At 41.2% G+C, this 22,394-nt stretch overlaps 1 protein-coding gene across 1 annotated transcript in view; it reads left to right on the top strand.

Annotated features, from left to right (window-relative positions):
- Positions 1 to 18,809, top strand: part of TTC3 (tetratricopeptide repeat domain 3) — a 209,880-nt gene extending 191,071 nt beyond the window's left edge. Inside the window, exons 42-46 of the mRNA XM_054973156.1 lie at positions 10,535 to 10,971; positions 12,053 to 12,158; positions 14,492 to 14,725; positions 15,811 to 15,897; positions 17,184 to 18,809. Of these exons, the coding sequence (XP_054829131.1) occupies positions 10,535 to 10,971; positions 12,053 to 12,158; positions 14,492 to 14,725; positions 15,811 to 15,897; positions 17,184 to 17,291 (972 nt within the window). The 3' untranslated portion in view covers positions 17,292 to 18,809. The remainder of the gene's footprint in view (positions 1 to 10,534; positions 10,972 to 12,052; positions 12,159 to 14,491; positions 14,726 to 15,810; positions 15,898 to 17,183) is intronic.
- Positions 18,810 to 22,394: the final 3,585 nt, after the last annotated feature.

Here is a 22,394-nt window from a genome sequence, read left to right as displayed (position 1 = left end):
TATTGAGACAAGAGTTCTGGTATTCCTATCTAACACAGAGTTGGGCCAAAAATCCAATAGAAGAAATTCTGGGGAGTATGGCAATGAAAGACCCATCATGTTAAATATCTCTTTGTGAACCACTCTCCAAAATTCCTGAACATAGTGGCATTCCCACCACATATGTAGGGTCGTGCCTTCCTGCTTGCAAGATCTCCAACACAGAGGGCTCAACAACCTGTTCATCTGATTCAATTTATGTGGTGTTAAATACCAATTGGACAGTAGCTTGTAAAATTGGAGTTTAATATTCCAACAACTAGATTTGTTGGAAGGGGAATTCCATACATGTTTCCAATCAGATTCTGAGATAACCCGTTTTAAAGAATCAGACCATTTTTTGGGGTATGGCAGAGGGTCTTTATGTAACACCCTTAATAATAATTTGTAAAGGGTTGAAATCCTACCCTGTTTACCATCTTCCCCATTCGAAATAACTTCCTCAAAAGGAGTTAGGGGCCGAAGCAAATCCTTGGACCTGATCAGCTTGGGGAACAGGTGTTTCAGCTGAAGATATCTAAACCAAGATATCCCAATTCTGAACCTTTCTTCTACTATAGATTTTTCCAGAATTTTCCCGTTTTCAATCCAGTTAGTAATCAACAATATCCCAGAGTTTTTCCATTCCCTAAACTCACTTAAATCCTTTCCTGGAGGGAACCACTCTTGGTTAATGAAAGATGTTAGGAGAGAGATAACCTGGAGCTAAGATTTTCCTATATTTATCCCAGGTTTTCAGCATGTTATCTAATAGGGAGTTGGAAGAAGTCATAACTGGCCTGTTTTTCACTGAGGACCAGATGGTTACTGGTAAGGAAAGTGGTGAAGAAAAGAAACTTTCTACAGAGATCCAGGCTTCTGCTGGGTTCAGTCTTAAAGCTTGAATCAATGGAGCCAAAGAAGAGGCAGCATGATATAAAGACAGGTCTGGGACATTCAGACCACCTAAACCTGAGGGCTGACGTAATGTCCGGAACCCAACTCTTGGTTTGCGACCAGCCCAAATAAACTCATTGAGAGCCCTTTGCCAAAGCTGTATTTTCCTTGGATGTATTTTAACTGGGAGGGATCGGAACAGAAACAGAAACTTAGGGAGAATAAGAGATTTAACCAATGAGATCCTATCAAACCATGAGTAACTTTGTTTTTTCCATTTAGAAAATAGGATCAGCACAGATTTAAAAAGTTCATCGAAATTTACCCGAACAACATCATTCAAGCGTACGGGGATATAAACTCCTAGATATTTCATCTTATTAGTAACCCATTTGAATGTAAATCGTGTTTGTAACCTAGCTACTGAACTAAGGGTTAGATTAATGGGGAACAACTCTGATTTTGATTGATTAATTGTTAAACCTGAGATCGAACTGAACAAGTGCAGGGTTTGCAAAATTGATTCTAATGAGTCAACTGGTAGAGAGGTAAAGATTAAAATATCGTCAGCATAAAGTGAAACCTTATGTTCTTTATCCCCCACCTTAATACTATGGATCAGAGGATTTTGCCTTAGGGCTTCTGCCAACAGCTCCACAGCAAGAGCAAAAAGGAGGGGGGGAAACGGACAGCCCTGTCGGGTACCTCTATTTATATTAAATGAACCAGATTTCAGATTGTTTGCCTTGACGTGGGCTTGAGTGGACGAATAAAGAGCTTGCAGAGTACAGAGAAACCTTGGGCCAAAACCCATGTGACGAAAAAGGGAAAGAAAATATGACTTTTCTATAGAATCAAAGACTTTGGCCATATCGAGACTCAGTACAACTGCCTCTAACTGTTGAGTGTTACAAAAATTTAAAATATTCATCCTCCTCCTCACATTATCTGTTAGATTTCTATTAGGTATAAAACCCGTTTGATCTGGTTTAATTGGCTTCTCGACAATTTTCTTTAGACGATTGGCCAGTACAGAGGTAAAGATTTTATAATCTGTATTTAACAGTGCTATTGGACGGTATGATGCTGGATCTGAGGCATCTTTACCCTCCTTTGCAATAGGAACAATAGACATTGTTCTCCATGAGGGAGGAACATCCCCATTCTGAAGGATATCATTATATGCATTGGTTAAAGGGACTAGTAAACAGGCAGAAAATGCTTTATAAAATTCCGCTCTGAAACCGTCAGTCCCAGGGGCTGAATTGACCTTCAGAGTTTTAATAGAATCTAAAATTTTCTGTGGGGTTATGGGATTATCCATAAGGCTTCTATCCAAGTCAGATAAGGTGGAGAAGAAAGTATTAGAGGGAAAAAAATCCTCAATTTCTTGTTCCTTGGGCCTCGAAGATTAGTATAATTTTGAGTAGTACTCTGCAAAGATATTCACTATCTCCCTGGAAGAATGTTTTTTTACTTACTTAGAATCTAACAAGCCCTGAATATGATGGTATTTCGCCTCCTTCTTGGCTCTCCAGGCCAGTAGCTTTAATGACTTTGGAGAGCGGGTCCAGTATTTCTGTTTTGTAAAAATGAGTTGTTTTTGAACCCATTGTGAATCAAAAATACCAAGAATTCTGCGTTCAGCTAGCAATTTTTGATAAGTCCCCCCCCCCTTTAGTTTGTGTTCCTGTTCTAACCTAGTTATGTTAGCAATCATTTGTTCTCTAGTTTTTGTTCTTTGTTTTTTTAAGTGGGATGCCATTGATATCAGCCTCCCACGAATAGTTGCCTTCATCATATCTCAATAAATAGCATCTGAAATATCTGCAGACTTATTTGATTCGAAGTAAAATTTCAATTCATGGTCAATCTGATCCCTAAGATCTTGTCTATTCAAAAACATTGTATTAAATGACCATGACTTATCCAAGAGGCTTTCTTCCCCCCAATACATAGAACAGTGAATCCAGGAATGGTCTGTAAGCAACTTTGGACCCAAGTTGGCTGATTTCAAACCTGATAAGAGACCCTGGGATACTAAGAGATAATCAGTCCGAGTATGCACATCATGACGGGCTGAATAATAAGAATATTCCTTAGCCCCTGGATACAAATATCGCCAGGAATCAAAAAGCTGGTATTTTTCAAGGAGATTCCTAAATTTAACTGAAGCTCGGATTAATGAGCCCTTGTGCTTTCTAGAGCTGGTTGTGTCCATTTTGGGGTCTAGAACTAAATTGAAATCCCCTCCCAAGATCAATTCCCCCTCTTGAAAGCTTTGCAATTTTTCAAATATAAGTTCTAAAAAATCAACTTGGGCTGAATTAGGTACGTAAATTGTGGCCAAGGTTAATTTTTTGTCATTTATATGCCCTTTTAAAAATAAATAACGCCCCCTATGATCCACCTCCTCAGCCTTAATAACAAATGGAATATTCTTTGATAATAAAATAGCCACTCCCCTTGACTTTGAAGAGCCAGGGGCTGTCCTTTGAATATGGTAAGAGTGGGAGTTAAGGAGGCGAGGTTTTAGTACTTTCAAGTATGTCTCTTGCACAAAGACTATATCAGATTTTTTTCTTTTCAATAAAGAAAGGAGTCTAAATTTTTTAACCTTACTATTCAACCCTCGAATGTTAACCAAAGTTGTGCGTAGTAAGGGTGCTATCCTAACCGAGGAGGGTGCCTGAGTGGGCAAAGTTACTTCTTGTGGTTTCTTTTCAGACCTCTTTACATTTTGAGGTACTACCTTTAATTGTCAATCTGCTTTCTCAATTGTCTCTAATCTCCCTACTGAGTCCACAAAAACATACCCATTGTTAAATGATCCCACTTGAGCTGGAGCTGAGGAATTAACAGAAGAGTTAAACATTGGAGCTTGTACTGAGGGTCCAGGTGATCCCAGTTCGAAATCTTCAAGATAGTGATTAAATGTCTCTTGCTGGGGTTTCTTAAATCCAGAGGGATTTTCCCATTAAGGGTCTTTGAGAACTCCATAGTATCTCCCCTGCTCCCCAAGCTGCTAACAGCCAAAGTTCAAGCAAAAATTGAAGATCCTCTTCCAAGGGTCATTACAACTACCTGTAAAAAAGGAGTCCTAGTCAAAGCAGACATCCATAAAGCCCTCCAGGAGGCACAAGATGGAACCAAAAATCAACATCTGGAAAATTCAATTGAAGAAAATCTAGCTAGCTCCTTTCCAGTGCCCCCAGAAACAGAACAATCAGCAATATTGGAAAGACTAGATCTGCTAAGGTTAAAGCTTTCAAACTTAAAGAAATCATACCAGAAGGCTAAGACTTGCCCAGACTGTGTCTCACCGACAACAATGATGATGGCCCCAATTGAAAACCCTTTGTTAAGAGCTCCTTCAATTAACACCGAAGTGCAGATTCTATCAATGGAGGCAGATCTCCCCACAACATCCATAAGCCTTCAAGAATCCAACAATAAAAACCAGGAAGAAATTACTAATAGTCTGGAGCATCAGAATTCCAGATCTCAGGGAATTAATGACAGTAGTCTTGGACATGTATGTCAGACCCAGCCAACTCAGCTAAACACAGAAGTCGACATCAACATGGCATTAATTCCACTTGCTACAGAGGCTCCATCTTTAACTTTATTCAAGATCAGTGAAGTTGCTTTAGAGGACAATAAACTCTCCACCAAAAGAATTTAACTCCGCACAACACCTTAGCGAAGTAAAGCCAAATTGCTATCTGATAAGAAAAGTCCTGATGGATTGGACTAGTCCAGCATGCTTTTTTCTAAAGTGGCCATTCATATACTTTTTGGTAAGCCATATAAGCCAGGCTTAGTCCAGCATGCTTTTTTCCAAAGGGGCCATTCATATACTTCTTGGTAAGCCATATAAGCCGTGCTTGAAAGCATTAACCCTTATCCCATTGCCCTTCATCGAGTAGTATTTGACATACTGCTTCTGAGCATGGAGACTTAATTTATCCCCTATGGCAAATATGTTTTTTGATGTATCCTCTTCGAATTTGTCTCAGAGCAACTCCCTAAGCCACAATACAACAACTTGTTTGAAGAAATTAAGGAGAGGGCTATGGAGATGAACTATTTTTAATGAAGTGGAAGGCTAAAGTGTGCTAAAATACTATGACAGAAACATTTAAAGCCTACTGCTTAAAATTTGTGTAGCTATCCTACTATATAAAAGGCGTGTTGGTGATGACTCACTTTTTATCCCTGCACAGGCGCACTCGCTGGCCCCTCCGCGGGGATAAAAAGCAAGTTGTCGGCAACACGGCTTGCCTTCCCACCACCGTGGCAGCCTCTGAAGGCCTGGGAAGGCCCAGCGCAGTGGTGGGAAGGCCCAGTGTGGTGGCCTGGCCTTCCAGAGGCAATTTTCTAGAGCCCATTGTTTTTACAATGGGCTTGGTTGCTAGTAGCATAATGATAGGAGAGGAACGATTACTATAGTAAACTAGCTAAAGCAGAAAAGCTGGCCATCAACAGATAAGTGCCTCTGTCTACTTAGGTTTACCCAAAGAATGTGATTGTGTAAATTAACCAAAAGACTCACCCACACCCACCCCGCCAAAAAAACCCAGCCTGATGAGGACTGAATATGCACCAGAACCATTGGATTGCTGCAGCAGTTTTTTGCATAGGTTGATACTGGGAGAGGTGGTCCTGCAGGTGTGTGAGTCCTAGGCTATGAAGGACTTTGAAGATAACCAGCACCTTGAATTGAACTTGGAAACAAACTGGCAGTGGCAACCACTGCGAAGTAAGGGTATGTGATTCAAAAATCATAGTTTTAATTCTGTATCTGAAAGGGCATGATTGCAATTTTCATTAAACATTGGGAGTATAGTTATTGTTCCAGAAATTTGTGTCTCAAAAAATGTCCATTTTAGTAAATATCAGAAGAATACTCTCAATTTAGTGGAAATGGTAATCATGTGATTTATGAAGGAAATTAAAACGATGTTAGAATTACCTCTTCCCAGAGATTTCAGGAGCAGGGAGGAAGAGAAAGCATATGCCCCAGTCTCCAGCTGGTCTGCTGTGTACCACCCCTTTAAACTATAAACGGCCATTATTTTCTATGAGTGGAAGACCTGGCCTCCTATTGGCCATAAAAATTGTTCTGTGAAGTTTGCAAAGGCCAGTAAGGAACTTGAATATGCTGAAAATAATGGGTGGTAGATCTGACTTCTGAATATGGAAGCCAAATCTGTCCTTAGAAAAGAATGTCCCTTTAAAGTTTAAGAGGCTGGTGTACCAGGGACCAACTGGGGTGCACTTCCTCTCCCTTCTTTCCTGTTGCATCACAAGATTCCTCAGTGGGGCCTTTTGCAAAATCAAATATATCTGGTACTGGAAATATCAGCACTTTATCAAGTCGGCAACATCCAGTAGCATATAACCTAGTGCAGAGATCTTAAAAAGGAATAATATAACATGTACCAGGTGGCCAGGCCCAGGTAGTAAGTGGGCCAGTTGAAGGGCAGGCACATGTAGAGCATGTTCCAATAGTTTAGCTTCAGTGTTACTCCCCAGATCCCAGAACCACCAACAGAGCCCTCCACTGCAGTTCTTCTGATCTATGAAGCTGGTACTCCTCTCCACCCTCACTTCCCAGGCTCAGCCCTTTTTGGCCATTCAGAGTCATTGCACTCCAACACTGCTTCTGCTGCCATGGCTTCAGAGGAGGAAGAAAGGGAGTGGTCAGGAGAAGAAACAACCTCATTGGGCCCAGTCTCAATATGACCATTCTAATGGGAGGATTTCCCACACCTTTTAGGGAAGGTCACCTCCAAATTAAGATTTGCTGGACAAGCTGCTCCTGAGGCCCCTCAAGACACGTGCAGTGGGAAATACTAGGTTCTTTTACCAGAAGGGCTCAGCTCCTGCTATCATGCCCTTCCCAGACTCCTTCAATAAGGTCCTTGGAAATAAGTGGGCCACCCAGGTGAAGGGAGAGGCTTAACCCCCATGGCAAAGACAGTGTATACCCTACTTTCTGCCACTGTGAAAGCCCTGAAGGTACCCCTAGTTGATGCTTGGTGGTCAGCCTAGTTTCTGGAGTGATTCTCTGGGAGGATGGGGACAGCACCCTAAGAGACAAAATAGATAAAGAACAAGTTCTTCCTCAAGAAGGGCAGAATGAGGGAAGATGGATCTCTTGATACCTGTGAAACCTAGTATGAATGAGGTGTAGGTGTGTAAGATTACTCAGTCCTCTTCAGAGGAGCACAGTATTGAAAGGGCAGTGAGTTCCAAAATCCTCCTGGCTGAAGTATTGGCTTCAAGGAATGCTACCTTTACCTCAAGGGTTTGCAAGGAGGTTTATGTATGACTTGCAACACCTCGTGGAGGTCGCTGCTGCTGCTGTAAGAAAACATTTTATGTGGCTGTGCCTTGAGAGAAATTGTGCTGTAATGTGGCCGAGAACCCATGAGAGGGCTGTCACCTGGTACTGGGAAGTACTGTAATCAACTTTCCTTCTTTCTTATTTGGATTTCTTATAAAGTAGCACAGTTCACCCAGGCAGCTAAGAAAAATCGGGCTCCTTCACCTGTGTAAAATGAAGGTGCTATGTTTATGTGTTTTTAGTATTATATTTTTGTTGTTTGTTGCTCTTTATTCGTGTTTTACTTGTGGTTTAATTGCTCATTTGTGATGGCCTTTGGCCACATGCAATAAACATTTTTCTAGTCCAGTATTTCTGAGGCCATGCTCTAGTCATATTGGAGGAAGTAAAGGACCTCTGGTACCCCTGTTGTAGAAGCATAGGTTCTCTTTCTGCAAGCATCACCTGTGAAAGGTCTTCCATGTAGGTTTATAGATCCTGTGAGTAGAGGGTGTCCTAGATGCCTGGATCACTCTGATGATGTTTTCTGGGTAGCTGTATTGCTCTAGCACTCTCCTTTCAATTTCCATGCAGAGAGACGAAGCCAGCCAGGATAGAGAGGGAATGGTGGGGGGTCACTGGAATAATCCAAGGGGATTGTTGCACCATTGTTACTAGGTCAGAGAATCAGGGTCTCCTTGGCCTGTGGGGCACAATGAAGATGACTTCTGCTGCCTTTCTCCATATCCTGAGTGTTTGGGCTATGAGTGGGACTGGAAGAAAGTCATAGAGATCCATCTTCCCTTATTCTGCCATCATCCCAGCCATTTTAAGGAATGTGACTGGTGCAAGTTACACATTCAGAGGGCTCTCAACATATATTTGAAAAATAAGCCTTCCAAAAACCATTCTAAAGATGGATCTTTGGATGCTCTCTTAGTCTCTTTCTTACCCAATAACATGGGAAAGAAGGCATCTTTGTTTCCCTAACTAGGCATGTCTCCCCCTAGCTTATGATATACAGTTGATTCTGACACCCTCCAGAGTAACTGCCCATCCTACAAGAGTGGCCACTACTTATGCATAGAGGTAGGCACGAATCACAATACGAAGCAAAACACCGCACGAACCAGGCTGATTCGTGGTTTGTGAAAACGTGGTTCGTGGGGCCAAGTTTTCCACGAACTCCACGACTTTTTTGACTTGGTTTGTGCGAGTCGTCAGTGGTTTGTAAAGCCAGACAGGCTGGCGCTGCTGATCATGTGTGAAACTGACAGCCCCATTCTTCTGCCGCTCGGGCGGCAGGAGAACGGGGCTGTCAGTTTCATACAACCCGCGCTGGATTCAGACGATGGGCTGAAAGCCAGTGTGGGGAGTGAAGCTGACAGCCGTGTTCTCCTGCCACCTTTCAAACTCTCCCCCTTTCCAGCTGGCTGGAGGAAGCGGGGTGAGTTTGAAGGGAAGAAAGTTCCCTTCAATCTCTCCCCCTTTCCAGCTGCCGTGGGTGGCAGGAGAACGGGGGCTGTCAGTTTGACAGACCCTGCACCAGCTTCAGCCCATGGGCTGAAGTCCGTGTGGGGTGAGTGAAGCTGTCAGCCCCCGCTGAAGCTGGCTCAGGGTCTGTCAAACTGACAGACCCCTTTTTCCTGAAGCTGGTGCAGGGGCTGTCAGTTTGCGGGGGCTTCAGTTCTCCTGAAGCCAGTGCGGGGGTTGTCCTGAAGCCTGTGCAGGGGCTGTCACCGTCTGAACCCAGCGTGGGGTGAGTGAAGCTGATAGCCCTGTTCTCCTGTCCCCCGAATGGCAGAAGAATGGGAGCTGTCAGTTTGACAGACCCCGCGCCCCCCTCAGCCCATGGTCTGAACCCGGCGTGGGGTCTATCAAACTGACAGCTCTCATTCTTCTCCCGCTCAGGGGGCAGGAGAACAGGGCTATCAGTTTCATTCACCCCGCACCGTCTTCACCCGGCCAGATGAAGCATGCATGGGGTGTTTTTAAACTGACCGACTTCTCCTGCTGCTTTGGGGCAACAGGAGAAGGGGGCTCTCAGTTTCAAACTCCCCGCACCAGCTTCAGAAGCCAGCGCGGGGTGTTTGAATTCCACGAACTATGAACCATGAACCGATTCGTGAACTAGTAAAGGTTCATGGAAGTTTGTGGTTCCTGGTTCGTGGAATAGCAATGAACCACGAATCAGGTGGTTCAGGATTTTTTTGGTTTGTGCCCATGTCTACTTCTGCAGCCCTATCCACTAATGCATCCATTGCAAAAATCTGTAGGGCAGCCACTTGAGCATTAGCCACTACCTTTTTGAGACACTATAAAATAGGCATGTTTGCCTTGGCTGCGGCAGTATTTGGTGGATGAGTCCTTCAAAAAGGTAGTTCCTCAGTAATTCCTCTCCTTTCTATCCACCTTGGATAATGGAGCTTTTCAGTATCCCATACAAGAATACTTTCCTCTACTGATGAAGAACAAAGCATTGGACTTACTATGAGGGTATGGTATCCTTCTCCACTTTAGTTATCGGAGGAGGAATTGCCAACTTTAGTTGGCAGACATGGAGGGTGGGAAACACAAGGATATGTTCCAAACCATGGGACCATTTTCTTCACAGTTCACTCAAATGAGCCTCAGGGCATCCAGAACTTTCTTCAGGACATAAAGCCTTAAAAAGAACAAGGAAACGGCTTTCTCAAGGAATTCTGGGAGCAAGCATTTGATTGTTTCTATTCAAATTCCCAAGAGCCTAATAAACAGCAGTGAAATCTGTACTGGGGAGGAAAGTTTGGGGAGTCTTCCTGGGTCACTGTTTGAAATGTGTATGACTGGCCACAGCTACAGCATCTACAATGTAGTCTGTGTCATAGCACAGGCTAACTGTGTCCTGTACTCGTCCAGATACAATCATGAGGGGGGGGGGGGCCTTCCATTAAGTCCAGTTTTTCATTTTCACTGATTTTCCTCCCTGCAGCCCTTCCCCAAACACCGTTAACTTGGTAATTTATAATTTGGGGATATTAATGACTGCAGTGAGTATGGAGTAAGTTGCTATTTATGTAGCACAGCTCTGCTTGCATTGCATAGGATCCAAGCCTATGGTATTGCATAGGAGCTACCAGATAACTGGCTAGGTAAAGCTGATGAAGTTGTCTGTTTTTTCTGTTTTTGTCATGTAGTTTAACATGAAGACTTCTGTATGAAATAGTGTTTTTTAAAAAGACACATTACAATGCTTGAAAATGCTATGTGGATAAATATTTAACTGACTGAGCAATTCTTTTTCTCTAGGCAATTCATAAGACATCTCCTATTAATGATCCAGCTATTCTCATGTATTCAGCTGGAGCTCCTCACCTACCATCTAACTTACTGGATACATTTTCAAGTATTAAAGATAACAGTTTCCTGCATTCCACAGTTAACAAGCTTAGTGGCAGTAAAACATCTCATAAAAATTATCATGTGGCCTCTTATGCACATGCAGACTCTGGTGAAGCACTCTGTGAAGGTAAAGAGAGGCCATATTTTGATAAAGTGTGTCAATCCATGTCACCAAGGAACACTAGAAGACATGTCCAGGATATCCAATTACAGCACAATACTGCAGAAGAACCAGCAGCAACTGCAAGGTTGGACCATAACCAAACTTCAGACAAGCCATTTCTTCCACAGCCATGTGAAAGTATTATTGACCAACTTAAGGCTATATTTCCAGACTATACAAGGTATTTCTCCTTGTGTGAATATATTGGTAATAACATAGTTTTGGATTTTGTGGTCCATGAATTCCTCAGAGTTTATCTAGAAATATCTTGGTAATTAAAGAGATGTAGAGTACCCTGCATGTTTTCTTCTGGTTGTGCCCTTTTTTCCTATTTAAAAAAGTGAAAGCCATGGACTGCTGGATGTCTGTAGTTTGTAGAAAAACAGAAATGGTTCACTTTATCATTATCTGAATCAAGTTCTTTTGACAACAGTGGTTCATTCATCAGGGGCCTGCTCTCAGTATATGCATACTACTGAAGTACACAGGTCAGAATTTTGCTGGTAGTACTCCCCCCCCCCGATACACACACACACACACCACCCCAAACACTTGTAACATCTACAGGGAAAGTGTTTACCAGTTATTTTTCTCCTCTTTCGTAAAAATTAAGCAGAGTCTCAATTCAGGGTTGAGTTTTTAGGCATTGTATGCCAGTGATCTGTAGCTCAGATATTTGTTCAGTTTTGAGTTCTAAAGACTTTGATATTGAACAAAGCTATGTGGAGCTGTTTACCTAGATTTAGACTATATATTGCATGATGCTTACATACATTCTTCTGAAGTAGCTTGAGGAATAAGCAGTGGCGTAATGTGGGCTTGGAGTGCCTGGGGCAACTGGAACGTCATTGCACAGCATGCAGGAGTGCTCCTGTGTTTTGGGCCGCTCACCTCCCCACCTCCATCAGGCAACCCTTCACAGAAGCAGCCCACATCACCACCACCTGCTCAGCGTGCTCCTCAGCTGCAGGATGGTCAGCTCAGTGCCCAGTGAACCGGCTGCCCCATCAGTGCAGCAGGTAGCCAGAATTCTGTGGGTGGCCTCCCACGCTGTCCTCGGCATGGCACCCTGCAGTGCCCCCCCCCCAATTATGCGCCTGCTCCCCCCCACACACACACTACGCCACTGGGAATAAGTCCTGTTGAGCTTACTTCTGGGTGAATATGCATAGACTTGCTCTGTAAATGTTCTTTTGGAGTAGCATTGTGCTAAATTACCATCTTTTATAGCTTTCCTTCTCCCCCCTCCCCATCTTTTGCAGTTCAGATTTTGAGACCTTCATAAAAGAAGTAAAAGTCAACAATGGAAACAAACTAAGCATGGATGAGCTCCTTAACTTTATTCTGGATCATGCAAACAAGAAGAAGGTATTGCTGCTAGAAATGTTTGGCCCTCTGTTACAAAACAGCTAAGAAAATAACCTCATGGAGTAAGGTTACGCATAGCTCTAATAGTAGCTCTTCAACATTTCAGGCAGAAGCTCTGCTTAACAGGATGCCTTCTAAAATGACCATATTGTTAAAAATTATTTTTTGCATACACACAACTAGGGTTGTGCACTAAAAAGGGGTATTTTTCAGATTTGGATATCTGGAATACCATACATATATTTGGTATTCCCAATATTTGGGTCTTACTTGAAATTCCAAATATATTTGACACTGTTATTCTCTACGTAGAAATCTTTCCAGGGGGCTGGAGGGCATTTTTCAAGCAAATTACACCATAATAACAGGAAACCTAGTCCTGCCTGTCTTCTAAAGACCCCCCACCCCCAAGTTTTAAGCATATTGGACCAAAGGGTCCAATTCTACAGGCCCTTGAACAAGGTGCCCCCAGCCACTCTCCATTGTTTCCTATAGAGGGGGAAAAATCAAGGTTTTCTCCATGACACAAGAAGCCTTAGCCAAATACACAACAGCAACCACTGACCAAAAGCCTTCCAATGCAAAAAGAGCAAAGCTCAACAGAACCAACATCAAACCAGAGAATCCCAGCACACAATTTGGCAAGCCAGTAGTTCCAAGGCAACCAGTCAGACCTGGCAGTGTCATATGACATGTAAGCAATGTTGACACAGAAATGCACAAAGAAATGCAGCCTCCCTTCCCTCCTCCTCCTGTTGCCTGGATAACCTGCAAAGGGGTGATGGGGAGGGACCGACAGCTACAATCTTTAAAAAGAAATTCCTGGATATTCCTGAATATATCCAGATTATTCAGGAATTAAATACCAATTTATTCAAATATTATGCAGGTATATTTTTTAATACACTATCCCTATACACAGCTTTCTTTCAGTCTCACTGTGAAAATTATTCCACTGTGGGGGTGGCAGCTGCTGCCAAAGCAATGTGTTTTTGAATCTGCACAGCTAATCCATGTAATGAAGCGGCAGCTGCCTCGCGAGATTATTATTGACTTTTCATCTAGGAAGACTCGGGACACCATCTTATATAATTCGTACAATGTAGACTTGGATTATTTGGGCAACAAGGTTAAAATTTTGAAGGATGTTCCATTTTTGGCTCGTAAAAGAAGATTCAAGTATAAAGGACTTGCGGCTTTCTTGAGGAAATGTGATGTGAAATATAAATGGTTGTTTCCAGAAGGCGTTTTGTTTAGTTATAAGGATCAAATTTATAAGATTACATCGGAAGCCCAGCTGACAAACTTTTTGTTCAATCATCAGGAGTTCCATCAAGATGAACGTCCAAAGTCTGAAGGGGAAGGTGGGGGGGAGGAGAGAGCGGGCACAGCTGCTCCAGCTGCGCAGAGAGAATTGAGACCGAGACGCAAGGGGGGGGGGGGAAGAAGATCTGATCCTGAATATGGCTTGTACTGTATAAAATCTACTAATCTGATTGCATGTTAGGAAGTTAACTTTTAAGAAAAATTGCAGCATGAAGGGAATACAAGAGATGTAGTGTAGTGTTTATTGTTTGTATGTTGCTCTTCCCTTTTTCCCAGCCCCCCTCCCCTTTTCCCCCTTTTTCTTTTCCTTGTATTTTTGTAGTTTTTGTAGTTTTCTATGTTAGATATTTAAAAAAAAAATCTGCACAGCTAATCCAATCTCCATTGTCCAATCAGAAGCCCTACTTGGCAAAAGTCCCACCTGGCCCTGCTCATTTTCTGAAAACACTAGACAGCCACATATGTTCTAGAATGTTCTTCCAGGGAAAGTACATAAATACTAATTTCCAGAATATTTATATATTTAAATTATTCGTATGCCTACTCTCAACCTTAAAGTTTGTATAGTAATATACATAAATATAAACTGTCTATGAACCTTAAGAAATAAAAATTCATTACTTGATGCTTGGAGACATCATTAAAAAGATGCAAGTCATATTGGTAGGGAGAGGGTTCAGTGGGTAAAGTACCACCACAGAGAAGATCCTGTCTCTCAAATTAGAAAAATGGGCATACTCAACATGGTCTCAGATGCAAATATTAATTTTTGTGCAGGTTGATATATGAAAAGCTGGATCTTCAAGGTACAACCATGAATCAAACTTAATGCTGCTCATTTTGGATCTCTTCTGCTAGTTGTATTTCTGTGTTCTCTTTTTTACATTTTAACTGTTGATAATGGATATGTGCTTTAAATATTCTGATTTTTATCTTCGTTAGCTGGCCCGAGTATTGAAGTGAACAAAGATAAACTAAGAAAACGTGATTCTTTTCTCTCTCTTTAGATTAACTCCTCTCTAGGGAAAAGTGAGAAACCACCCTCTTATAATTCTGGACAAACTAGAAATCAGGCTCAAAAAATAAAAAAGATATTGAAACAGAATATGCCTAGCACGTCTGTCTCAAGACCTGATAATGAAAACAAGAAAAAAAAACTTCCACCTTCATCAACTCAGTTACCTTGGAAAACTGATGGAGGAATAGCAAAATCCAAGTGGAAGAACACTAGTGATGCCACTGTAGGTATTTTGAGTCAGTGCAGCTAACTACAATGAAAACTACTTATTATTAGTTTAAGCGCATGAATACATTGATGATACTTGGGATGGTTCACATTTGTGTTCTCTCTCTCATTTCTCTAGTACAATGTTTTTCAAGGCAAATTGCTTCTGTTTCTCCTCACCCAAATGAAAATGTTGGTGGTGGTCCGTTTTGGAAGATCCAATAAGGTTTTTGTGAAACTTCCACAATTTAAAAGTTTAGTAAATATTGAACTGCCTTTAGCAATCCATTAGCAGAAGGCACTGACAATTGTGGATCTTCCCCACTTTTCCTCCCCCTCCCCCAGACTCTCTTCCAATTCAGGAAAGTTATTTACCAGAGTTGTAGAACCCACATTCAGTATTAGCCATGCAAGTCAGTAGTCAGAAGTAAGGAGGCTGAGGGAGGCAAAATCACCCTTCTTGCCTCTTCTAACAACGGGAGTGCACTGGCATGGGAGGGAGCAGCAGATCCAACTCATAATCTACTGAACAGTAGTATTATGGACATGGGGGGAGAGGAGTGGTGGCACATTTTTTGCTCCTCATATATTCTAGAGTTCTTATTTCTGAAATTATCATTACCCTAAATGTCTTGCTTCTCAAAAGTAGAAGCACTCAAGATTTTAATAATGTGACACCCATTTATAAGTTGTTGATATTGATGTGACTGGCCTGTGGTCTGTTCCAAGTTTATTCTGGAAAAGATCTTTCTTCTATGGCAGTCCTGAGTATGTTATTTGAATAGTGCATATACCATTTTATGGAAGCACAAAAATAAAGTATGCTTTGAGCACTCTATACGAAGTCAGGCCATTGTTCTGTTAAGCCCAGTACTTCTAGCTCTCCTCGATCTCAGGTTGAGCCTGTTCCTCAGCTACCTCCTTTTAACAGGATACCATGGATTGAACAGGGGCCCTTGTGCATGCAAATTAAATGTGCTTAACATTGAGCTACTGATGCTTCTCAAAAATTGATCCATCTGCAGCTTATTTTTCATCTGTGCAATAGTATTGTAATAACTCAAACTGTGAAATATATATACATTCATTTGCTTTTAATAGGATAATGATCCCTGTGTGATTTGCCATGAGGAACTTAGCATGGAAGAATCCAGTGTGTTAGATTGTGGACACAAATTTCACAAGCTGGTAAGTGAGACAGTAGGTCCAGAAAAGGCAATTTGTATCATTTCTGTTGCTTGTGACTTTGTAGACAATGTGTGATCCAGGTGATAACTGATAGTTCCTAGTCTACTTTCCACTTGGTGTGGTCAGTGGAATGTCACTACTGACTGCATCTATAATTGGCCAGTTAATTCATTTGCCAACATAAATCTTTCTCCATAGATGGTTGTGACAACCATTTCAATGGGAAAATACTTATTCTGTGAATTGACTGCTAGTTTGGAAGGGAAAAAAATGTTGATTATACTACAGAAATCGTACTTGCCTTAGCAATTTAGTAATTTTAGATCCCCAAATCAGGGTTTACTCTGAAACTTGTTTTTCACTGTTCTTGCTCAAACCTGGAATGTGCAAGTTGCAATAAAGCTGCAAATATTTACTATTGAAGGTGGCAATATCAGCCCTGGTCATCGTAACTCAAATCATCCTCCGTCATACATCCTCTGGCATTAGTAACACATAAACTGACCTCCCCCTAGACATATCTCCAGCAAGTATGCAGCACATTCCTAGGATTGCAATGGTCCTTTTCAAAACTACCATACTCAAAGCAATTACTGCTGTGTTACTGGGATAGTAGTTGACAAGTTGCTCACATGCAAATATATACATGCCCTTACATCATTGCACTGACTACACAAATTGGCCATGAATTCTCACAACCAGCCCCTATATCTATAAAATAGCTTATGGTAAAGGCAGAGGGGGAATGACTTCCTGCCATACCCAAACCATACATCTTGTTTTAACAAGGTAGCTGTTAAATAGGATTGTTTTGGTTTTTATTTTATTTAGTAGGGCTACTTGGCATATAGACCAATAGGCAGTTTTGCTAATTAGTTAGTAACTTTCATTAAAATCTAACCTTTTACCTTAGTGGAAACATTTTAATGGGTGGGGTTGCAAGTTGTGGAAATGTTAACATTTTAATCATATGATAAACAATAAAAATGTAATCAGTTGATTGCCCTGCTAATCAAATCAGTCTTTCAAAATAAGTCTTTTCATATTGATAGTAGAATGAATTCTAAGCTTGCTGTGGATTTAATAATTGTCCAAAATATCACTGCATTTTTGTATACAGTGAAGAATCAGAGCTATGCTAGTAGCACTGTACATAGGCTCTCAGTAAAGTTGTGTTAACACTGCTTTTAACTTGGAAAAAAAGCATTTAAAAGAAATAGTTAAATATTACTGGTCCCACAAATGATCTTACTGTTTTTAATGAATTGTTTTCTTATTTTAAATAGTGTATTGGTCCATGGATTAAGCAGCACAGTACATGTCCAACATGTCGTCGTCATGTTTTGTTACCTGAAGATTACCCTGAGCTTCGTGGACGAAACAGATTTACTTGAAATTTTATTGCAGTATACAAATTAGCGAGACATGTGCAATGTGCTTCATTTTAGATGGAGTAACCAACATGTAATATTAGTTTCTGCCATTGTTCCTGAATGCTAGTCAAATTAATATTTCACACTTTGTATCTTTCTGCTGCATCTTAAGGTATTTCCTATTAGTAGATAGTTCTCTTGCCACTAGTAACATTATGCAGTATGTATCTTAGCTGTTCTGTAGCAAAACTGGGAATTTACCTGCTTTCAAACTAATAGACATTCTCTTGAAAAATAAAATTTTTAATCTAGATCTATTTTCAAACATCTCTGAATATGAGTAATGTAAGATGCGAATTCAAGATCATGGACAGGTGTTCAGATTAGTCTGGAACTTCAGTACATCTGTAGTCTGGTTCTTGTTAATTCTGAGTGACTGGTGATCTTAGCTAACAAATGTGAAGATCCCAGCTGCCAAGAGTGGTGGATGGCTCCCCCCGCACCTTCATAAACACATGCTCTTTTTCCAGTGCTAGTGCCTTGTTTTCAAAGATTGCTCTTTCTCCATACTGGTTGTTGGATCCAAAGAACCACAAGTGGAAGCTTCTGGAGTTTATCCAGTGATATAAGTTGGTTCTGTAGCAATCCTCACGCTACCACAAGGAGATCATCATGTTTGTATATATCTCTTCTGTGGCACACTCTTGCTATTAAATAAAACAAGTTTTGCTGAATGAAAGGCACCTTTGGATCCAGCCCATGACATGAGATTGCCAGTAAGTGTTCTCCCTAACCATGAGCAATAAATGAATGTGTTTGGTTATAATTCTGTTTCTGTCAGTAAAGACTGGTAACGGACTCACATTTTAATTTAGCTACTCTGATTATTTCCAGTGATTATGCAGTTACTTTTATATTAAGATCATAACCTTTTTTAAAGTTACAGAAGCAACTTCAATCCTTCATTTTAACACAATATCTTTTAATAAAATGTGAATGTTTATCTTGACTGTGCTTTAGGAAAACTGGTAAATTAACCAGCTTTAGCATATATATAGCACATGTGCAGTGCTTATGTAGGAGGGAAATGATAGAGCAGGGGTCCTAACTTGCCCTCCCTTTGCACACCAGGGAGGCCTGTTTGCATCTCCTATGTCCCAACCTTGTTCCCTCCACTCAGTCAAGGGACATGGCCTTCTGGCCAAATTCATTTGTCTGAATAGCGGCTCTTATAAAAGTTATTTTGGGATGTCAAGAAAAGTTAGTCTCTGAAACTAACAGTTAAGCAGCTGTAGTAGAGATCCCTGTCCAGTGCAGCAACATTGGTTTTTTAAAAAATATTTCCCATTGTGTCATCACATATTTAAGAGTTTGACTGAATAACTGGAAAACTTTAATAGCCTGATGTCCAGACAAGCTGTTTTCAGCATTGTACATTTATTGCTTAATCATCTCTTCATTCAGAATATTAAATTGTCATTAATTAACAAAAAATTGGTAACAATTTTAATATGTATTGAGTCAAATTTGTATTCTGTGAACAAGTAAACAGCAATATCAATAACATGGTTATCTGGCAAAGTTTTTAAAAAAGGAATTTAATGGTTTCCAGATGTATGGATGCATGCTAACTGCAATTTTCACTAGCTCTTTGTTTTATAGTCAAAACTTTTTTTCTTATGTGTAGGTAATTTTTTTCAACTCGTCATGGTAATAAGTACCTACAGGACTAATTCTGACACTCTTTGATGATCCATATTTCATCTAGTCACTAGGAGGCAGATTCTTCAGACAAGAAAATATTGATTTTTTTCCTACCCACCCATCTGCTCCCCCAGTCTTCAACTTTATCATTTATTTACCTCATTTATACTCCCTCCACAACAAAAACCTAAAATAGCTTACATAATTCCCCTTTCCTCCATTTTTATCCTCACAACATTCCTGTGAGGTATATTACACTGAATGTGCATAACTGACTCACATTCACCATGACTTTTTGTAGCATAGTAGGAATTTGAACCTCAGTGTCCCAGATCCTCATCTGAAACTGTATTCACCACAACACACTGGCTTTTGTGGAGTGGCTGCAGTTTAATAGCAATAAGTAGCAGGGCCTTGGTGAATCATGCCAGTCATGGGATAGCAGCTTCTAGAACAACTGCTGCAGGTCTGGTTGGATGAGCCCTCCCCTCAAAGGCCAAAAACAGCACTGGAAAGGGTCCTGCCCCCCACTACTTCTTACTAACAGAAACTAAAACTTGAAGTCTGGCAGTACTGTTGCAGTTGCCTAGCAATGGCGACTGAGATGCTTTAGTTCTTAAAGCTACTGGAACTACTTCTATGAAGAGAGTGGGGTTTAACTCTGTCTGGTCATGTTTTCTGTCTCTGGATTTAAGTACCCAAAGATGTGATCTTGTTGAGAATTAGATATATTGAGAATTCAAAGAAACCAATTTTGCATTCTAACACATTGGGGAAAGGAAGGCAGATTTCAGAAGGTAGGGCTCAAAATATTCTGGTACTGGGAAGCAAGGAGTAACTCCACCTCCCAGAATATTTCTGCCTTCTAGCATGAAAGCTGGGTTTTTGCAGCCTACTTAGTCTGCAGTAGTTTTTTTCTTTCCCTGTTTCATTTTACCAGAGGCCATACTACGGGGAAATGTTCCTTACTTCCCTTCCTCATGGGACAGCATCTGAAGAATTACTTCTGAAGTAGTGGCTATGAAGAACCCATTTATCTGTCGACATCAACCTCCCCCCCCACACACACACATCATACAATTTACAAGGCATGTCAGATAAATCTGCTTCCTGGAACAGCCCCCTTTGGCAAAGAAGCAGGGGGGGGGGCGGTTCCACAACCTCTCAGATAGCAGCAGGTTCTTGACATCACACACAAAGGGCTGCCAGGAAAGGGCTGTGATATTATGAGTAATCAGGTCACAGTTTCCCCTAACTGATTGGTAAAGCTATTTCAGTAAGCCCTTTACTAACTACTTTTAGAAACCAAATACTAGGATAGACAAGATCTTAATCTTCCCAAGCAAGGATATACAACATTTTGCACTTGCTTTGCATTTCATAATTTTGAATAACTTGATGATAATGGTAGGTTTTCAACTTCCAATACTCTTCCGCTTGTGAATCTGTTAAATCAAGTTAGATGTGCTTACAAAAATAAGAGAATATAAAGCCGCCACAAGTAGGCTCAAGTCTTTTAATGCAGGTCACATTTCTGGCTAAAAACAAGAATGCAAGGGGGCTGTGGGGATCTCCTAGTCTCCTTCATAGAGTGGTTGTTTATAACCTGTATTGAGTGTTCTTTTGTTCTAGTTTTCATTGCACTCCCACTTTTTACCCTTTGTTATAGTTACAATAGTAGGTGTCCCTAAAAAACAGTATCAGAAATAACTCCCCCACCCCAAATAATTCTTTGTTTGTCCTAGATTAGACTGAAAGGCTGAATCTCTCTGCCGGCACAATAGCTTTCATATCCACAACAGAGAACACAGCTGCTTGTGGGTGGTCTGGCAGAGTATTGTATAGTACAGCAGCATAGGGAAGTTTCTTAACGTAATAGTCATCCATCTTGACATCAAGGGCTCTCAGTTCATCATCATAGTACCTGTGCATTCCCATATGGGTACTGTGCTTGCACAGGCCTAACACAGAAGATTTTTTAAGCTCAAAAACACTCGATGGTGCTCCTTTCCCCTCCCCCATGCAGCTTTCCTCACATTTTGCCTGAGTGGGGGGAGAGTGCCCTTTCCTCAGTTCTTCCTTTGCTGCTGAAGGTTCCCTTGTGTTGAAGACATTTCATGTGAATGAAGACCTAAAGAGGTCAAAATTGGTTTGTATTTTGAGAAAAACTTAAAAGGTTTGCATTACAGAACAAATAGCCTTTAAAAATGCTCTTGAAAAAGTGTACATCCATAGGACAAAAATCATGCTAATGTCTACTTTGCCTTGGAAAAGAACATGACATCTCCAAGTGTCCTGTGTGTACACAATTTATAGATGAAGTGAAGCATGATTGAAGCTCACAAAGGCAGCTTCATGGGAGAAAGCTCTATCTGGCACCACTCTAGTAAATCATCCGAGTGCATCAGCACTTCCCACTCCAGAAAGGTGAACCCAGTCACCTTTGGTCCCAATGGTTTTGAGACTGATTCCAGGGACGTTGGTTCCAGCTACTGTTCTGACAAGGGTCCAACATCCTCCTCCAGCATTGTCTTGGCTCAAGCCTTTGGCAAAATTGTCTACATCTACCTTGGCTCCAATGCCATTTCATCCTCAAGACTCCTCAAACCTATCAAAGAAGCCAAATACATCCCAAGAACACCTTCCAAGGCATTTTGTGATGTCAACACATACAGTTTCTGAAGGTGAGCTCTTCAGATCAGAGCTGATTCATTGCTGTTAACTGTTACCAGTAGTCTGCTATTCAGATCTGTCATGTTAGTTGAATCCAGTACTACACTTCATGGATCTCCAAGATTCCCCTATTGAGATCCATATTATGATTAATGTGTTTAACAAGTTTAGGATCTGCAGGGTCTACACAGTTCTGACCCACAATGGGACCTTGGCTCGGATCTGCCTTGGTTTCACCATCAGTCTGCAGAATAGAAACTCAATAGGAAGTAAAGCAAACGGGATGCTCTTTTCTGTTCCAACACCCTAGAGCAAATTCATTGGTGGTGGACTCTATCCAGGGGGATAACAGGGGCGCTCAGCATTTGGCCCCCATTGATGGGGGGCATAAATTTGATGGGATAGATTGCAAAATGCCTCTTCTGCCTTAGACTTTAAAATAGCCAATGATCATTGGATAATGGCCTGATACCAGTTATTCTTGTGGGCTGGTACAGCTCTCTACCTAGAACTTCTACCTGAGAAAAATACAAGTTCCTGGTTGGAGGCTTCTTAAGCCTTTCCAAACATCAAATCTCAGCAAAACATGTAGCTGATCCTGCAGCCTGCAGTCTCACTACAGTGATCTCCCTTCACTGCTACTCCTGGCTGTGCTCAACAGCACTGCCAAATGAGACTTGTGCAAGGATTGAGGATCCTCCTTATGAAGAGAGAGATCCTCCTTATGAAGAGAGAGTTTGATTTAAC

Source organism: Eublepharis macularius, chromosome 3, assembly GCF_028583425.1.
Source record: "Eublepharis macularius isolate TG4126 chromosome 3, MPM_Emac_v1.0, whole genome shotgun sequence".
NCBI lineage: Eukaryota > Metazoa > Chordata > Lepidosauria > Squamata > Eublepharidae > Eublepharis > Eublepharis macularius.
This window is presented reverse-complemented; position numbering and strand designations above follow the sequence as displayed.